General features: G+C 32.2%; 2 protein-coding genes across 2 annotated transcripts in view; both read left to right on the top strand.

The window, feature by feature from the left end:
• Window positions 1-612: 612 nt before the first annotated feature.
• Window positions 613-11,892, top strand: LOC145307603 (FMRFamide receptor-like). The gene is made up of 8 exons (XM_080150057.1): window positions 613-720; window positions 1,572-1,611; window positions 2,645-2,714; window positions 3,559-3,602; window positions 8,444-8,525; window positions 9,736-9,802; window positions 11,185-11,250; window positions 11,851-11,892. The coding sequence occupies exons 1-8, from the start codon at window positions 625-627 to the stop codon at window positions 11,890-11,892; spliced, it is 507 nt and encodes a 168-aa protein (XP_080006183.1). The 5' UTR covers window positions 613-624.
• Window positions 11,893-12,684: 792 nt separating this feature from the next.
• Window positions 12,685-18,490, top strand: part of LOC145307231 (uncharacterized) — a 28,079-nt gene continuing 22,273 nt past the window's right edge. Inside the window, exons 1-5 of the mRNA XM_080149606.1 lie at window positions 12,685-12,779; window positions 13,017-13,086; window positions 15,058-15,106; window positions 16,306-16,397; window positions 18,333-18,365. The gene's annotated coding sequence lies outside the window, so the exon portion shown is untranslated. The remainder of the gene's footprint in view (window positions 12,780-13,016; window positions 13,087-15,057; window positions 15,107-16,305; window positions 16,398-18,332; window positions 18,366-18,490) is intronic.

The following is an 18,490-nucleotide window of genomic DNA, read 5'->3' as shown; positions in this document are numbered from 1 at the left end:
ACGTTTCAACCACCAACTACAGAAGGGGTAATTTTGTGTATCATCATTGGGGATTTACATCAATTTATCGGCCATTTTCTTATCATTATAGATCCCTCCATCCGTCCATTTTAAATAATTACCCCTTTAATTTTAAATTTATGCAAAAAAATATGATTTTAGTACGTAGCAAAGCTATTCTATGATCAATTTTGGCTGTCCGTCAGACAGTCCATAATGCGAAAATAACGCTCTGACTAAGTGAATCTACATTGTTTTGTCGTAGTGATCTAAAGGGACAAGACAATGGCCGATAAATTTATGAACATCCCAAATGATGATAAACAAAATTCCTCTTCTGTAAATCACAATTATTTGTTGAAATGTTTGGACACTCAACTATATGTTTAGGTATGGTATTAGACTATATTTCAAGCCTCTATCTGCCCCTTCATATAACCCTTCTATGATTTTATTAAATTTTTGTAGATTTTTATGCAATTTTGGAGGATTTTTCACTACAATAATTATAATTTGCCTTACCAGCGAGCAATTTTTTTAAAGAATCCACCTCAGAGCTCTATCAGCTAGAATGCTAATGCAGTATACATCTATGTATTACCCCCTTAGGAGCTACTGGAGCACATGGAGGCTGAGTGTATTCATATATGTATGGATCAATCTGTTATACATGCTCCTGAAAATTGTTCCAATAGTTCACTAAGTGTTCTAGGAGATCAGGTATCAATCTATGATTTTATCAATTCATCAATCAATCAATCGATCAATCAATTTATCTATTGATCAATCAATTTTCTGTCGATTTATCTATCAACATATCTATCTATCAATATTCTATTGACCAATCTATCTATCAATAAATCTATCTATTGATTAATCTAACTATCGATCATTCTATTTATTGATCAATCTTTCCATCTATTGATCAATCTATCAACTGATCAATCTATCTATCAAACAATCTATCTATTGATTAATTTATCAATTGATCAATCTATCTATTGCTAAATCAATCTATGTATTGTTCAAACAATCTATTAATTGATTATTCTATCAAGAAAACTATTCATAAATATATCTATTGATAAATTTATTGATTAATTTATCAATCAATATATTGATAAATATATCGATTATTATATCAATCAATCTATTGATCAATCTATCAACCAATATATTGATCAATCTATCGATCAATCTATTGATAAATCTATCAATCAATGTGATCAATCTATCTATCGAGCAATCTATTTATTGATTAATCTATCAATCAATCTATCTATTGATCATTCTATCTATCGTTCAATCTATGTATCAATCAATCTATCTATTGATCAATCTATCCATCGATCAATCTATCGATCAATCTATTGATCAATCTATTGATCAATCTATCAATCAATCTATCGATCAATCTATCAATCAATCTATCAATCAATCTATGGATTAATCTATCGATCAATCTATCCATCAATCTATCCATCAATCTATCAATCAATCTATCAATGTAATTATCAATCTATCTGTTAATCTATCAATCTATCTATTAATTTTTATATTATTCTATCTAGATGTCCCAAGAAGAGCTTCTTTTTGATTTTTGGGTCCGAGGTAGGAGAATTTTTATTGATGCAGAAATAAATTCACCCCCTGAGAATGCAACCATCTCGTAATCAATGTGTAAATGGAACTTAGAATTCGAATTCCCATCTGATATTTTGCATGAGTAATCCTTGGTAAGTCTATTTTCCCTAAATCGAACAAAAAGTTGAAAAAGTAACGGCTAACGGCTCTCCCGTTTAGCTGTTTTTGCTATTTTTAGGGCAAATCTATGATGATACAATAAAAAACATTTTTTAGGTTTCTAGTACCAGCAACTACCGGCTAGAACCGTTTGAAAACGTTTTGGAGCGACAAAGTGTATTATGTGGAGATAGGTTTCGTGATGGATTTACCTTGAAAAAAGCCAAAAAATGGCTAAACGGCTGAGCCGCCATTCGTTACTTTTACAACTTTTTGTTCGATTTAGACCTAACAAGGATTAGTCATGCAAAATTTTAGATCAAAATTCGAATTCTAAGTGCCATTTACACATTGATAACGGGATGGTTACATTACCCAACCCTCAACTTAATAAAGACAAACTTACATTTTAAAACTTGATTATAGCGAAGCTTTGCGCTTAGTAACCTTATCTATCTAGTAATCAATTTTCTAAAAAATTACGGTCATAGTATAATTATATCATGCATAAATTCGTATTTAAAAGGGTTTATCGTTATGTTAAAAACTGATTACATATAATCATAAAGTTGCTATGATATCTACATCTAATTTGATTTGATTTGTTGGTTCATTAGGTTAATTAAGTCCAAACGTTTCAACCACTAATTTAATCTACATAAGGTGCTACATATTTGTGTGTTATCATTGGGGATATACATAGATTTATCGGCCATTGTCTTATCCCTTTAGATCCCTGACCCGTTATGTTCAAAACATATTGTTATCAGAGATCTTAAAGGGATAATTTTGTGTATAATCACAGGGGATGTACATCACTTTATCATTGGGGATGTACATCACTTTATCGGCCATTGTCTTATCCCTTTAGATCCCTGGTTTTATCCTGTTAAATATTAAGGTGTGATGCTGACTATAATTGGAATTCTTGGTTTAACAGGGAATATACTCACCATTATAGTACTGACAAGGTTAGGAGATAGATAGATAGATAGATAGATAGATAGATAGATAGATAGATAGATAGATAGATAGATAGATAGATAGATAGATAGATAGATAGATAGATAGATAGATAGATAGATAGATAGATAGATAGATAGATAGATAGATAGATAGATAGATAGATAGATAGATAGATAGATAGATAGATAGATAGATAGATAGATAGATAGATAGATAGATAGATAGATAGATAGATAGATAGATAGATAGATAGATAGATAGATAGATAGATAGATAGATAGATAGATAGATAGATAGATAGATAGATAGATAGATAGATAGATAGATAGATAGATAGATATATAGATATATAGATAGATAGATTAATTGATTGATTGATTAATAGATTGATTTTTGTATGCTTATATAAGTTTGATAGAATATTAGCTAGATTAAAATTTGGATTGATTGATTGTTAAATTGCTAGATTGATTTAAAGTGATAGATTGATTGATTGATAAGTTGTTTGATAGATAAATAGTTAAGTCAACTATTACTACAAAAATATTGTAAAACTAGTACCCCTAGTATCTAGGGACTAGAAAAATAGCTTTAAACTAAGACTTGAATCTAAAAATAAAATAGCCTAAAACCATCATGGGAACTATGTGAAGCTTACCTAAAATAGATAACCCAATCAGTTCAGTAGTTATTGAGATCTTAAGCTTCAGGCAAAAAAAAACCTTACTACTTTATATAATAGGATTTAACCAATAATATGGTCGGGTTGTTAGCACTTTTTTCCTATTGGTTTAGTTAAGGGAGCGAGGATCTAGTCTTCCTTTTTTTAATGTATTTTATTTGTTTCAGGCCTTCCATGAAAACTTCTTTGAATTTTATTCTCCTTGGTCTAAGTAAGTATTTAACTATTCCATAAATAGATTTATAGTATAGATGTATAAAGAGCTCACTATTTGCTTCCCAATTGCAAGGACCTAAAATTCTGCAGACGAGAAAAAATATCATTAGACTTTGCTTTCTAAATTCAGCTGTTAGATGCTTTCTTTGGCTTTTTGAAAAAAATATTCCATATTGACTTTAGGGGCGTGGTGACGCTTCAGGTACAAGTCCTTTCCACGTCACCTTTGAACATATCCTGCATTTTAAATTGCAATGTAATCGTATAGGGTATCTACACCCATCAGACAACCAACCCTTTGATTGCACGACCTTTGTCTGAGAAGTCCTAACTGTGCATGGTAAGGAGTTGTTGTGCCTGTTTTGGGCCAAGGCATTATCGCTACTCTAACTATTTATGTCGTGCATCTGGCATAGCAGTATTAGGAACCATTTTTAATGTCTTTAGTTATGACGCGGTGTCGGACTGAGATTAGAACCTATCACCTTCCCGACGACGAGCGGATGCGGGTTTAACTATTCCATTTAGTAATGTTTGTCTAAAATGCTACCATATAATTTTTTAACCCGCGACCGTGCCTTAAGCGCATCAGCTCGTCGTTGGGGAGGTGATAGGTTCGAATCTCGGTCCGATAACGTGTCATAACTAAAGACGTTAAAAATGCTAGGTAAGGTGCGCAAGTAATAGACAGCGTAGGAAGGATGATTTTTGAGACACTTCGTAAAGCTTCCGAATATGGCTTCGAAACCAATGAAAATCCGCTGGATAAGAACCGGTTCTGATCCATACTGAAAAATCATGTATCGTATTTTATTTAAGACAATTTTTTTATCAAAAATGAAATTAAAAATTATAATATTAATTCCAGTTTTGGGGTCTAACAAAGCTGGAATTAATTTTATGTTTTTTTTTTATTTTATAATATCCGCGGAAAACTGTCTATAATACAATGCGATAAATAAAAATAAGGCTATGAGTTATCAATACTAAAATTGGAAGATTGTTAAAGTAATGATGATCAGGGTTCGAAAGGGATAAGACAATGGCCGATATATTGATGTATATCCCCAATAATGATTCACAAAATTACCCCTTTAGTAGATTTCAATTAGTGTATGTATTGTTTGGACTCTCAACTTAATAAACAAACCAATCAGAAATCCATAAAAGTTGGAAGCCAACGTATAAGAAAAGGTTATTATAAAACTTTGGGGACTAGTGTAATAAACAAAGCAATGTCCCCTTACTCCCAGAATAATAATGTAATAATTTTATTTCCGATATTAATATCAAACATGCAATTATACCATCTGTTTCATTAAATTGAGTGTCCAAACGTTTCTACCACTAAACGTAATCTACAGAAGGGGTAATTTAAAATGAATAAAGTAGACCGTTTTCTAATTCGATGGCGTAACAACCTTGGGGACTTTTATTGATGTTTGATTTGTTGGTTGATTTAGTTGAATATCAGGTTCCAGGACAAACGCAGGAGTCCCAACCGTCGGAGTGGACAAACGCAGGAATGTTAAAATATTAAATTTATTAAGTATTTCTATACAGATTAGGTTAGGTTAATGAATGAACAAATAAGCCCCCCCCCCTGGGGTTAGGCATTTAAAAAACCTATAAGATGGTCTAAAATAGGTTAGGTAAGGTAAAGTTTCTACTCCGACGTTTGTCCACTCCGACGTTTGGGACTCCTGCGTTTGTCGTCAGACCGAATATCAGTACATTTTAAGCCACTAATTGTAAACTACATAAACAATTATTATGTGTATCATTATTAGGGATGTATATCAATTTATTGGCTATTGTCTTATCCATTTAAATCCCTAGTTGTAAAAAAAAAGTTCCATTCAATTTATTTTAATCATACAGCATTTATAGCCCTCTAACTCTTTTAGAAGCTGAGATAGTAGCTCTAATAGGTGCCAAGATACTCAGTGAAGAGAGGGTGGGGAGGGGTCCAAAATAACATAGGGATCTAAAGGGATAAGATAATTGCCAATAAATGATAATGATACATAAAATCACTACATCTTTATATTACAATTAGTGATTGAAATTTTTGGACACTAAACTTAATGAACCAACTAATCAAAACTCAATAACCTTTCCCAAAAGTTGTTAAGCCAACGAATAAGAAAATATTATCATTCAACTTTGGGGACCAGTGTAACAACGTATCTAAAGATAAATAAACAAAAATTCCGTATAGATGGAATAGTAGCTTATGCAATGATCAGTAAAATTGTGAGCAAGCTTCCAGTCAAATGCGCTTATTAAGTCTAACTGTTGTTAATGTTGACCAAACGCATAGTATAATTAAATGCATATTTAAAAACAGTTTGACCTAATAAGCGCATTTGACTGGAAGCTTGCTGACAAGGTTATACCCTACGATTCAAGGAATCATTACTCTAAAAATCAAGTGAATAGGATGATTATAAATAAAATATGCTTTTATAAAAGCTAAAAATCACAATTTTTAAAATGTTAATACTTAATTTATGATTTTTAAATCAAACTTAACTCTTACAGCAACCATCATGCAAAGTTTGAAGCCGGTAGAACAATTTTAACAACGTTTTGACAGAAAATGTAGAATTGCTTTGCGTTACAAATAGATATAAGAGATAGTACTGTAATTGTATCATGGAGGGAGGGGATATTGGACTGTAAATTACACTGGTACCCAAAGTTTTATATATTCAAAAACTTTGGGTACTTTTATAAGTTTTTATTAGTCGGTTCCTGATTACAAGTGTCCAAAATTTTCAACCAATATTTTTAATTTTGTCTATAGAAGGAGTGATTTTGTTTATAATCATTTGGGATGATTATTAAAAGCGAAGCTTTTCTATAATTAGGGTAGGTCCGTACGTCCGTACGTCCGTCCGTCCGAGATAGATAGCTTTTATTCGTTAATTTAGGCATGTCAGAATTGTCTTATCGATTTCAAACTTTGCATGATGATTCTTGTAGTAGTTAGGTACGAGTTAAAAAGCGTAGCAACTCTATATTCATTACCAGAATGTCCGTACGTCCATTTTAAACATGTTTATTTTTCTACTTTAAAAAAAAATTTATGTGATCTAATTTGATCTGAATTTTTTGTATATTGATTTCTGGGACAACAAAGAACAATATTATAAGCGAAGCAACTCTATAATCAAGTCCTAAAAATATAAATATGTCCATAAACATTATCCTGTATCAAGCAGTTTTTCAACAAATTTACTTACAATTTTGCTTCGACTCTTTCGAAACTTTTATATTCTGATTATTCAGTTCTGGCACTATATAAGTTTTAATGTCCGTTTGTCCTACCGTTTCAGTGCTTCGCTTTTATGGATGTTGTCATCCTTGTTTGTATATTGATTCCTGAGAAAACAAAGAACAATTTAGTATAAGCGTAACAACTCTAAAATAAAGTCCTAAAAATGTAAATATGTCCATAAACATTATCCTGTATCAAGCAGTTTTTCAACAAATTTACTTACAATTTTGCTTCGACTCTTTCGAAACTTTTATATTCTGATTATTCAGTTCTGACACTATATAAGTTTTAATGTCCGTTTGTCCTACCGTTCCAGTGCTTCGCTTTTATGGATGTTGTCATCCTAGTTTGTATATTGATTCCTGAGAAAACAAAGAACAATTTAGTATAAGCGTAACAACTCTAAAATAAAGTCCTAAAAATGTAAATATGTCCATAAACATTATCCTGTATCAAGCAGTTTTTCAACAAATTTACTTACAATTTTGCTTCGACTCTTTCGAAACTTTTATATTCTGATTATTCAGTTCTGACACTATATAAGTTTTAGTGTCCGTTTGTCCTACCGTTTCAGTGCTTCGCTTTTATTGATGTTGTCATCCTTGTTAATTTATCATCCATTGTCTTATCCCTTTAGATCCCTGAATATTATGTTAACCTATCTGATATAGATTATCGATATGAAACAGAAAAAACAGGGATCTAAAGGGATAAGACAATGGACGGTAAATAAATGTTTAGTCAGGGATCTAAAGGGATAAGACAATGACCAACTAATTGATCCCCAATTACCCCTTCTGTAGATTAAAATTAGTGGTTGAAACATATGGACACTCAATTTAATAAACCAACCAATCAAAATTAAATAAAAGTCCCCAAAGTTGTTAAGCAAACGAATAAGAAAAACGGTATTATAAAATTTTGGGGACTAGTGTAATAAACAGTCCATTGTCCCCTCTCTTCTAATGTTTAGTACACCCTCAATTATGATCAACAAAATTGTTTCTTCTGTTGATTAAGATAATTTATGTTAAAAAAGTGAAAATTTGATTTGATTTAATTTTTAAAACTCTGCAGCGTTTTTGAGCCTATGAATGAGAGAACTTGTTTTTTCATTTTGGGTACCAGTTTTGGGGACATTAGACTTTAAATCATACACTGGTACCCAAAGTTTTATAATCCCCTCCCCCCTCCTATTATTTCAATTCCTAATAGAGCTAGTGGGCTAAATTTTTTTGTGCAAGTCCCCTGTTTGATAATGAATTTCCGACCTTAAGTAAGTCAAAGTCAATTTTGTCTTCCTTCAAATGGTTTGTTTAAGTAAAAGATATTTTTGCTCTTTACCTTGATGACCTTGCCAGGTTTGACCGCCAGGATGGAGATATTACAAAAATTTCAACTCTCAGTTATGTGTCATACCCAACTTATTAAACTAGTTCCCATAGTCTTATAATAATGTTTTCTTATTCTTATTCAACGACTTTGGGGACTGTATTTTGATATGTTTGTTCTGTATTTCTGTATCTCAGTTTATTGTTTTTCTTTTTTTCTAGCGAGCTTTGACACCATAGTTATACTGACATCAGTTCTTATGTTTGGATTTGGAGGACTTCAACATATGGATACTCTGTACCAGTAAGTAGATAGATAGATAGATAGATAGATAGATAGATAGATAGATAGATAGATAGATAGATAGATAGATAGATAGATAGATAGATAGATAGATAGATAGATAGATAGATAGATAGATAGATAGATAGATAGATAGATAGATAGATAGATAGATAGATAGATAGATAGATAGATAGATAGATAGATAGATAGATAGATAGATAGATAGATAGATAGATAGATAGATAGATAGATAGATAGATAGATAGATAGATAGATAGATAGATAGATAGATAGATAGATAGATAGATAGATAGATAGATAGATAGATAGATAGATAGATAGATAGATAGATAGATAGATAGATAGATAGATAGATAGATAGATAGTTAGATAGTTAGATAGATAGATAGATAGATAGATAGATAGATATATAGATAGATAGATAGATAGATAGATAGATAGATAGATAGATATATAGTTAGATAGATAGATAGATAGATAGATAGATAGATAGATAGATAGATAGATAGATAGATAGATAGATAGATAGATAGATAGATAGATAGATAGATAGATAGATAGATAGATAGATAGATAGATAGATAGATAGATAGATAGATAGATGGATAGATTATTTTTTTTAAAAAATCAGGTATAGTCCCTAAAAGATAGATGATAGATATGTAAATTAAAAATAGATAGATTTATTATTATAAGAATTTTCCTCCAATTGCCTTATCGAACTCAGAACCCACCTTTCTCTTTTCAATTATTATAAGATTAATCAAAAATAAAGGGGGGAAGGGTGGTTTTTTATTTGTTATTACTTATTTATTACTTTAGGTCAAGTTAGGTTAGGTTATATTGGGTTCTGGTAAGACATGCAGGGTTATGTTCCCCAACCCCTTATGGGTATTAGGCTTAGGAAAATATCTCCCCCCTCCCTTATTTTCCAATTATAAAAAAGTGGGATAAGGGTCTGTGCACTTTAAAAGAAAACAACTTAATAATAATAGTTATTTTTCGCATCGTATTATAGACAAATTATTAAAATAAAAAAAAGAGATAATAACCTTCTGCTCTATATTATATTTATTATTTTAATATTTGCGGTAAATTGTCTGTAATACGATGCTATACATTTACTTTCGGTCTGGCTGAGAACCGGTTCTAATCCCGCGGATATTGATCGGTTTTGAAGCCATACTGGAAATTTTTTTTCTTATAGGATAGAGAATATTTTCACGTATTATCAAAAATGGATCTACCCAGCCATCATACAGTATATGTTTCCGGTAGGTACCCAAAGTTTTTTTAATTAGGTACCCAAACTTTATGTTTCTGGTAGGTACCCAAAGTTTATTTTTCAGGTAGGTACCCAAAGTTTATGTTTCCGGTAGGTACCCAAAGTCTATGTTTCTGGTAGGTACCCAAAGTTTATGTTTCTGGTAGGTACCCAAAGTTTATATTTCTGGTAGGTACCCAAAGTTTATGTTTCTGGTAGGTACCCAAAGTTTATGTTTCAGGTAGGTACCCAAAGTCTATGTTTCTGGTAGGTACCCAAAGTTTATGTTTCTGGTAGGTACCCAAAGTTTATGTTTCTGGTAGGTACCCAAAGTCTATGTTTCTGGTAGGTACCCAAAGTTTATGTTTCTGGTAGGTACCCAAAGTTTATATTTCTGGTAGGTACCCAAAGTTTATGTTTCTGGTAGGTACCCAAAGTTTATGTTTCCAGTAGGTACCCAAAGTTTATGTTTCTGGTAGGTACCCAAAGTTTATATTTCTGGTAGGTACCCAAAGTTTATGTTTCCAGTAGGTACCCAAAGTTTATGTTTCTGGTAGGTACCCAAAGTTTATGTTTCAGGTAGGTACCCAAAAGTAGACGGACGAACATGCAAAGTGAATTACTGAGTAGTTTTGCTACTAATATAAATGTTAAAACATAATTAAAATGTAAAATATCATTCAATATAATTTGTAAGAATTAATTGTAATGATATTTTTATAAATTTTATTAGTTATTATCGTACTTATTATAGACAGGTATCTGCGGATATTAAAATTTTGTTAGCCCAATGATGATACATAAAAATATTCCTTCTCTAGCATAAAATTATTGGTTGAAACGTTTGAACACTCAACTTAATAAACCAACCAATCAAAATTTATAAAGTTGTTAAGGCAACGAATAAGAAAACTTTATTATAAAACTATGGGAACTAGTGTAATAAACATGCCATTGTCAACTCTCTCATTGGGAAACATTACCATATTGAACATTGCCCGACGCTAGTACAGAAACATACTTGTTTTTTAGATGGCGCTGATTGGTATCAATATTCAGATTATTTTTTTAATATTTGTAGAAAATTGTCTGTAATACGATGCTATACAAAAATTTCAATGTAAGTTGGTTCATGAAGTAGAGTGTTCAAACGTTTCAAACACTAATTATTATCTACGAAAGGGGTAATTTTTGTATAATTTAGTTTTTTAGACCCGAGGTGCCGAAGGCACCGGCTGAAAAAACTGGTTTTAATTTATGATTGTACATTTTTATATTTGTAGAAAGCTGGATATAACACGATGCTAGACATAGTTTTTTTTTTTGTATGGGTGAGAACCGGTTCCTATCCACCGGATTCGAATGAATACGAGAAAAATCTTTGTTTTTTAGATGGCTCTGATTGCCCAAAATGGAAGTATTTTTCTGACTGTCGCCGTTACAATTGAACGTTTTGTTGTAAGTATCATACAATTGTAATAGCGAAGTTTTTATATAATTAGGGTCGGTCCGTACGTTCGTAACGGATAGCTTTTTTCCGTTAATTTAGGCAAGTTAGAATTGTTCTATCGATTTCAAACTTTGCATGATGATTCCTGTAGTAGTTTGGTACGATATAGAAAGCGTAGCGACTCTATAATCGTTACCAAAATGTCCGTACGTTTATTTAAAAATGTTGATTTTAGCTTTTTTAACAAAAAAAAATTATGTGATACAATTATCCGATTAATCTGATTTTTGGAGTACTGATTCCTATTACAATAAGGTACAAGATTACAAGCGAAGCATCTCTACAATCAAGTTTTAAAAATCTAAATCCAACATCCCAAGACTAGAAAAAAAAATACTACCCTCAATTTTTTTAGTTTTTCTTTTAAAACTTTATTTGAAAATCGAGGGGGGTCACCTTACCCTCCCACCTTGAGTGCCCATAGAGGCTTCTAAAAGCGTAGCCGATAATAGAATATAAACTAATCTAAACTTTATTCACCCCCCCCCCTTAATTTAAGAGTTAAAGCTTTATCTATGTCTGTTATAATCCTTTTTCTTTATTTTTAGGCTGTATGTAAACCTATCCGCGCCAAGGAATGTTTAATTTAAAAGTTTAAAGTAGAGCAGCTACTCTATAATTAGGTTGGTATGATCAATCCCTCTATTCAACCCATTTTTGATGGCATACAGGACTTGTATCACTGCCTTATGTGTATACTAGCGGCTTCGCCCCTAGCCTCTAGGGGCTCTGCCCCAAGAGAGGTATAATTACATCTTTTATAACCTAGAGATGCCCCCACTCTACCACTATTTTAAATAATTAAAAAAATGAGAGGGGGATTTTTTGTTTTTGGGGGGGTTAGGGGTGTCCCAATCCCCCAAGAAAATAGCCTAAAACCACCACAGGACCAATAGATATATTTATTGAAGAGTAGAATCCGATCGGTTCAGTGGTTACCGAGATCTTAAGGGACAGACAGACTGACGGACAGACATCATTCTATTTTGTATTATAGATAGAGCATCTCAGGAAAGGTTGCGTGATTACAATCTGACAAATTGCGACAGTATTTGTCAACCAATTGCATAGTCAATGAAGGGAGTTAAATTCGGGTTCTCCAAACTAAAGTGTTGTGGGCTAACCACTACACTTTGGGACACACTTCATAGCAACCGTCACCCCGACAGAGAGGGGACAATAGGCTGTTTATTACACTAGTTCCCAAAGTTTTACAATATCGTTTTCTTAACAACTTTGGGGAATTTAACAAATTTTGGTTGATAAATTAAATTGAGTGTTCAAACATTTTAGCTACTAGTTCTAATCTACAGATTGGGTAATTTCAAGTATAATGATAGGGGATATAAATCAATTTATCGGCCATTGTCTTATCCCTTTAGATCCATTCTTTAAATAAACATATGACCTGACCAGGTGATCTGTACGTACAAGAGAGCTATTTTGTCAGTTTTTGTTATTACAACAGTTTCAATAGGTAGGTATCTATCTATCTATCTATCTATCTATCTATCTATCTATCTATCTATCTATCTATCTATCTATCTATCTATCTATCTATCTATCTATCTATCTATCTATCTATCTATCTATCTATCTATCTATCTATCTATCTATCTATCTATCTATCTATCTATCTATCTATCTATCTATCTATCTATCTATCTATCTATCTATCTATTTATCTATCTATCTATCTAATAATTTATTTTAGTATACAACATACCAAGATTTTTTGATATTGAGGTGGAACGACTTTGTAATGCTACTGGCGATTTTGTCAGGTAAATTCAGAATTCATGGGGTACCTCAGGGCTCTGTCTTTGAACCAATTTTATTTCTTGTTATTTACCATTGACCATTGTAATTCCTTAGTGATTTGTCAGGTAATTCATGGAGTAATAAAGGGCTATATCCTTTGATCAATTTATTTCTTGTTATATATAAATAATCATCGTATTGCTATATTGGTGATTTTGTCAGGTAAATTCAAAATTCATGGGGTACCTCAGGGCTCTGTCTTTGGACCAATTTTATTATTAATTTATATAAATGACCATTGTAATGTTACTGGTGATTTTGTCAGGTAAATTCAGAATTCATAGGGTACCTCAGGGCTCTGTCTTTGAACCAATTTTATTCTTAAAATATATAAATGACCATTGTAATGTTACTGGTGATTTTAAAAGGTAAATTCATTGTATAACTAATAAATATATATGATCTTTGTAATGCTACTGGTGATTTTGTCAGTAAAATTCATGGGGTACCTCAGGGCTATGTCTTTGGACCAACATTGTTTCTAATATATATATAACCTTTGAAATGCTACTGATGATTTTGTCAGGTAAATACAGAATTCATGGGGTACCACAGGGATCTGTCTTTAGACCAATTTTTTTCTTGTAATGTATAATTAACCTTTGTAATGGTATACTGGTGATTTGATAGGGATAGGACAATAAACCATGAACTAATCACCCCCCCCCCCTACCTTTTTCATTTTTTAAATGATGTACAAAAATTAGTTTCTTTGTTTTTTTAGGGAGGGGGGGGGGGGAGAAAGATAGGTAAATCGTTGAAGTAACTTATTGTGTCTTTAAAAAGGTGAACAAATGTTACAACATTTGGCTGAACTATCAAGAGCTGGATCTTTATATCATTTTAGTGGTGAGCCAGATCGGGGTGAGCCAACTTTCCACCAATGAGAGCACAGCATTTTATGAAATGCCGCGCTGTGATTGGCTAAAATTTGGCTCACCCCGATCTGGCTTACCAATAAAATGATTTAAAGATCCAGCTCTGATTGGCATCATATTTAAAGGATTTCATATCCACTTTTGAGACACTATACGCTGCTTCTAGATCTTTTTAGGACAAATAAACAGACTAAGTTGACAAGAAGAATATACATATACACAGAAAACAGATCCCTATCTTAAACAATAGCCAAATAAATAAGTTATCATGAGAAGGAGAGTGATAATATAATGAATAGTTATTTCTTTCATCGTATTATATACATCTTTCCGCGGATATAGAATGTACAATTATAAGAATAAAACCAGTTTTTTTAGCCCCGAGTGCTGATTAGTTTTTCGTATGAATGAGAACCGGTTCATATCCACCGGATTCGAATGAATAAGAGAAAAAATGTTCTTTTCTTTAAAAAAAATACTTTAAAACTTATATTGATTATGATAATAATTAAAAACAAAATAATTGTAGATATAAAGGAGGGGGGAACCCATATTTTCCCTCCCCCAACGAAGCCCCAAGGGGCTAAAGTCAAAATTCCTAAAATAAATGGATCTACTGCAGTTCACGGTAAAATATTGCTGGAAAGCAATATTTCCAAAAATCTATGAATTTTAAAGGCTGCTAGCTGCCAAACGGCTGAACGTAGAGATCATACCCGCACACCATTTTAAGCGGTATAAGAATACCTACAAATAATCTGGAATAGCCAAGATCCAATGATGCACACGAAAAGCTTCACTTAAGAAAAAACACGTAAAATAGGCCTTTTTCGCGCATTTCTCTGCACTGCGAGATAATTTTGCATTATTGATTTATGGCTATTCCAGATTATTTGTAGGCCTTCTTATGCTGCTTAAAATGGTGTGCGGGTATGATCTGTACATTCAGCCGTTTGGCAGCTAGCAGCCTTTAAAATTCATAGATTTTTGGAAATATTGCTTTCCAGCAATATTTTATCGTGAACTGCAGTAGATCCAAATAAAATAATATTTCAGATATGACGCGAGACCAAGTGAGCTACGGAGCAATGAGTATTATATCTCAGTAAGTATTTGAGATAGATAAACAAAAATGAGAAAGCGGCTGTAAAGCAGCAAAGGAGTTGTTTGGCTGCTAATGATATGATATGGTCAAATATGTCTTATAGATAGGAAAATCTACTCAAGAAAAATCAGACCTCTATCTCGTATAGTCTTTGAAAAAAACAAACCCACTCAGACGGATGGATTAAATCCTGCTATAGAGTAGATTGTGCTAATAAAAAAAATATTATGAATATAGTGTATTATAATATATTCAATCCGTAATGTTGATAGACAAAATGACCCCTTTTTTAGATTATAAATCATTATGTGAAATGTTTAAAACTGGTAGTTTGAACCAACCAATCGAGCTATGATAAAAATACCCAAAGTTTTAAGAGTATAATAAACAAACTTTGGGTACTAGTATAATTTACAATTCAAAATATGTCTTCTGCAATGATAATAGGAATCAGTATTCCAAAAATCAGATGAATATGATATTTCAAAAATGCAAAAATTTTTTGTCAAAAAAAGTAAAAAATCAACATTTTTTTTAAATGGACCGGATGTAAGGACTTTCTCGTAAAGACTATAGAGTTGTTACTCTTTCTAAATCGTATCTAATTGTTATAAGAATCACCACACAAAGTTTGATATCGATATTACAATTCTAACCTGTATAAATTAACGAAACTAGCTAACTTTTCGTGACGGATGGACGGACCGACCCTAATTATAGAAAATCTTTGCTTTCAAAAATCGAGAAAGAAAAGTAAATTAGGATGGTAATTTTTTAATTAAAATTGTTATAATGAAATCAAGTAACTATGTATATTTGAAATATAAAACATTTTTTTTTAGAAATTCGAGAAAATCATTTATAAAATCAAGATTTAAATTAATATTATGTAGAATTGTTTACGCCAGGGACAAAGATTCTGACAAACAAATCTAAGTGAAAATTTACCCTCAATCTACTTCCATGTCCCCCCCCCACTTCTTACCCACTTCCCTTTAGTTACAGTTCAAATTAAGTATTACGCCAACATAACTCTTTACATAATTTTTTTTCAATTTTAAATGGAATGCAGATTTTGCAACAAAAAATTATTGAGAAAAACAGATTACAATATTGAAGCAAGACTAAGATACTCAAATTCACCACAAAATTCTTTACTTAGATAGAGTTGTATTTCAACAAAAGGATTTTTTTTGCAGATTTATATCCACTGGATTTCGCTGATATTCATCTACCTTATTCCCTTCTCAATTCTGGCAGTATTCAACACAATTATTTTCTGTAAAATAAGGTAATCAAGTCAGGAATCAGTGTCTGTCTGTCTGTCTGTCTGTATGTTTGTCTGTATGTTTGTCTGTCTGTCTGTTTGTATGTCTGTTTGTATGTCTGTTTGTATGTCTGTTTGTCTGTCTGTCTGTCTGCCTGTCTGTCTGTCTGTATGTTTGTTTGTCTGTCTTTTTGTCTGTCTTTCTGTTTGTATGTCTGTTTGTCTGTCTGTTTGTCTGTATGTTTGTTTGTCTGTCTGTATGTATGTTTTCTGTATGTTTGTCTGTCTGTCTGTCTGTATGTTTCCTTGTCTGTCTGTTTGTATGTATGTCTGTTTGTCTGTCTGTCTGTCTGCCTGTCTGTCTGTCTGTATGTATGTTTGTCTGTATGTTTGTTTGTCTGTCTTTTTGTCTGTCTTTCTGTTTGTATGTCTGTTTGTCTGTCTGTTTGTCTATCTGTCTGCATGTATGTCTGTATGTTTGTCTGTATGTTTGTCTGTTTGTCTGTATGTTTGTATGTCTGTCTGTCTGTATGTTTCCTTGTCTGTCTGTTTGTATGTCTGTTTGTCTGTCTGTCTGTCTGCCTGTCTGTCTGTCTGTATGTTTGTTTGTCTGTCTTTTTGTCTGTCTTTCTGTTTGTATGTCTGTTTGTCTGTCTGTTTGTCTGTCTGTTTGTCTATCTGTCTGCATGTATGTCTGTCTGTTTGTCTGTCTGTATGTCTGTTTGTCTGTCTGTCTGTCTGTCTGTCTGTTTGTTTGTCTGTCTGTCGGTCTGTCTGTCTGTTTGTCTGTTTGTCTGTCTGTATGTCTGTTTGTCTGTCTGTCTGTCTGCCTGTCTGTCTGTCTGTATGTTTGTTTGTCTGTCTTTTTGTCTGTCTTTCTGTTTGTATGTCTGTTTGTCTGTCTGTTTGTCTGTCTGTATGTCTGTTTGTCTGTCTGTCTGTCTGTCTGTTTGTTTGTCTGTCTGTCGGTCTGTCTGTCTGTTTGTCTGTTTGTCTGTCTGTATGTCTGTTTGTCTGTCTGTCTGTCTGTCTGTCTGTCTGTATGTTTGTTTGTCTGTCTTTATGTCTGTATGTATGTTTTCTGTATATTTGTCTGTCTGTCAGGAATCTACATATGATATGGATCTGTGTATATAAAACTAAGTAACAGGATGTCTACCTGTCTGTCTGTCCCAAAGGATATGGGTAACTAACCGATTAATCCATATGGTTCTCCTTTAATATGTAGCTTCTCATAGGTTTTTGGAAGGATTATAGCTATTTTGGGGGAGGGTACAACAACCCTCACCAAAGAAATCGCCCTTGGAAAAAATGACTCTTGCCTCAATTATTTTTGCTTTTTCTTTTCAAAAAATAAAATTAAAAGTTGGGGTGGTTGACAAAATTTATTTTGAAATATTCATAACTTTTAAAGAATTTTAGATTTTTTCTCTGTTTTTTTTATATCTTGGTATATTATTAATAGTTTTTAAACAGCTTCAGTCTTGTTGTGTTTTTATTTTTTTATTTATTTCTTGAATTGACGTCAAAGTTAATCGTTAGTAGCAAAGCTACTCTATAATTTAGTTTGTCTGTCCGTCATTCTGTAACATTATGAGGTAAAAGTGTTTTTCTCGGTAGACAGTGCAAAATGACACCAAGAAAATTACGTCATACAATGAAGTTGTCCAATGAGAGGCCAGTATACATTGTAATTGACCAATGCGGTAAAATATATATTCGCCTCCTCTCATATTGGTTATTTTATCGTATGACGTCATTTTTGCGCTGTCTCTTTTCTCGGCCGCTATTCAAGATACTGAATTTTTAGGTGAAAATTCCTTATAACAATGAGCATCGTTGATGTAATTTACCTATTTTGTCGGTCTTAGACATGCTACAAAATGTAAATTTTAAAAAAATAGAATTTTTGCGCTTCGCTACTTATGTATGTTGTCATCCTTGTTTTTTTTATATCAGGCGAGCTAACAACAACCGCGCACAGCTGACTAGGTAAAAACTTTCATTCGAAACCGATTAATATTCAGTGGATTACAACCGGTTCTCATTTCTAGCATCGTATTATATCCAGTTTTCTACAAATATAAATATATAAAATCATAAGATTAAAGATTTTA

The sequence above is a fragment of the Acartia tonsa genome, chromosome 15 (assembly GCF_053477335.1).
Source record: "Acartia tonsa isolate MP-2025a chromosome 15, ASM5347733v1, whole genome shotgun sequence".
NCBI classification, from domain to species: Eukaryota; Metazoa; Arthropoda; class Copepoda; order Calanoida; family Acartiidae; genus Acartia; species Acartia tonsa.
The sequence above is the reverse complement of the archived record's forward strand: the minus strand, read 5'-3'. Positions and strand labels throughout refer to the sequence as shown.

Excerpts from the sequence above, each read along its gene's own strand:
- LOC145307603 (XM_080150057.1), top strand. The coding sequence starts at position 625 with ATGGAGGCTGAGTGTATTCATATATGTATGGATCAATCTGTTATACAT. Across the intron at positions 3,603-8,443 it reads TTTTATTCTCCTTGGTCTAA|CGAGCTTTGACACCATAGTT; the intron begins GTAAGTATTTAA and ends CTTTTTTTCTAG. Across the intron at positions 9,803-11,184 it reads TCATACAGTATATGTTTCCG|ATGGCTCTGATTGCCCAAAA; the intron begins GTAGGTACCCAA and ends TTTGTTTTTTAG.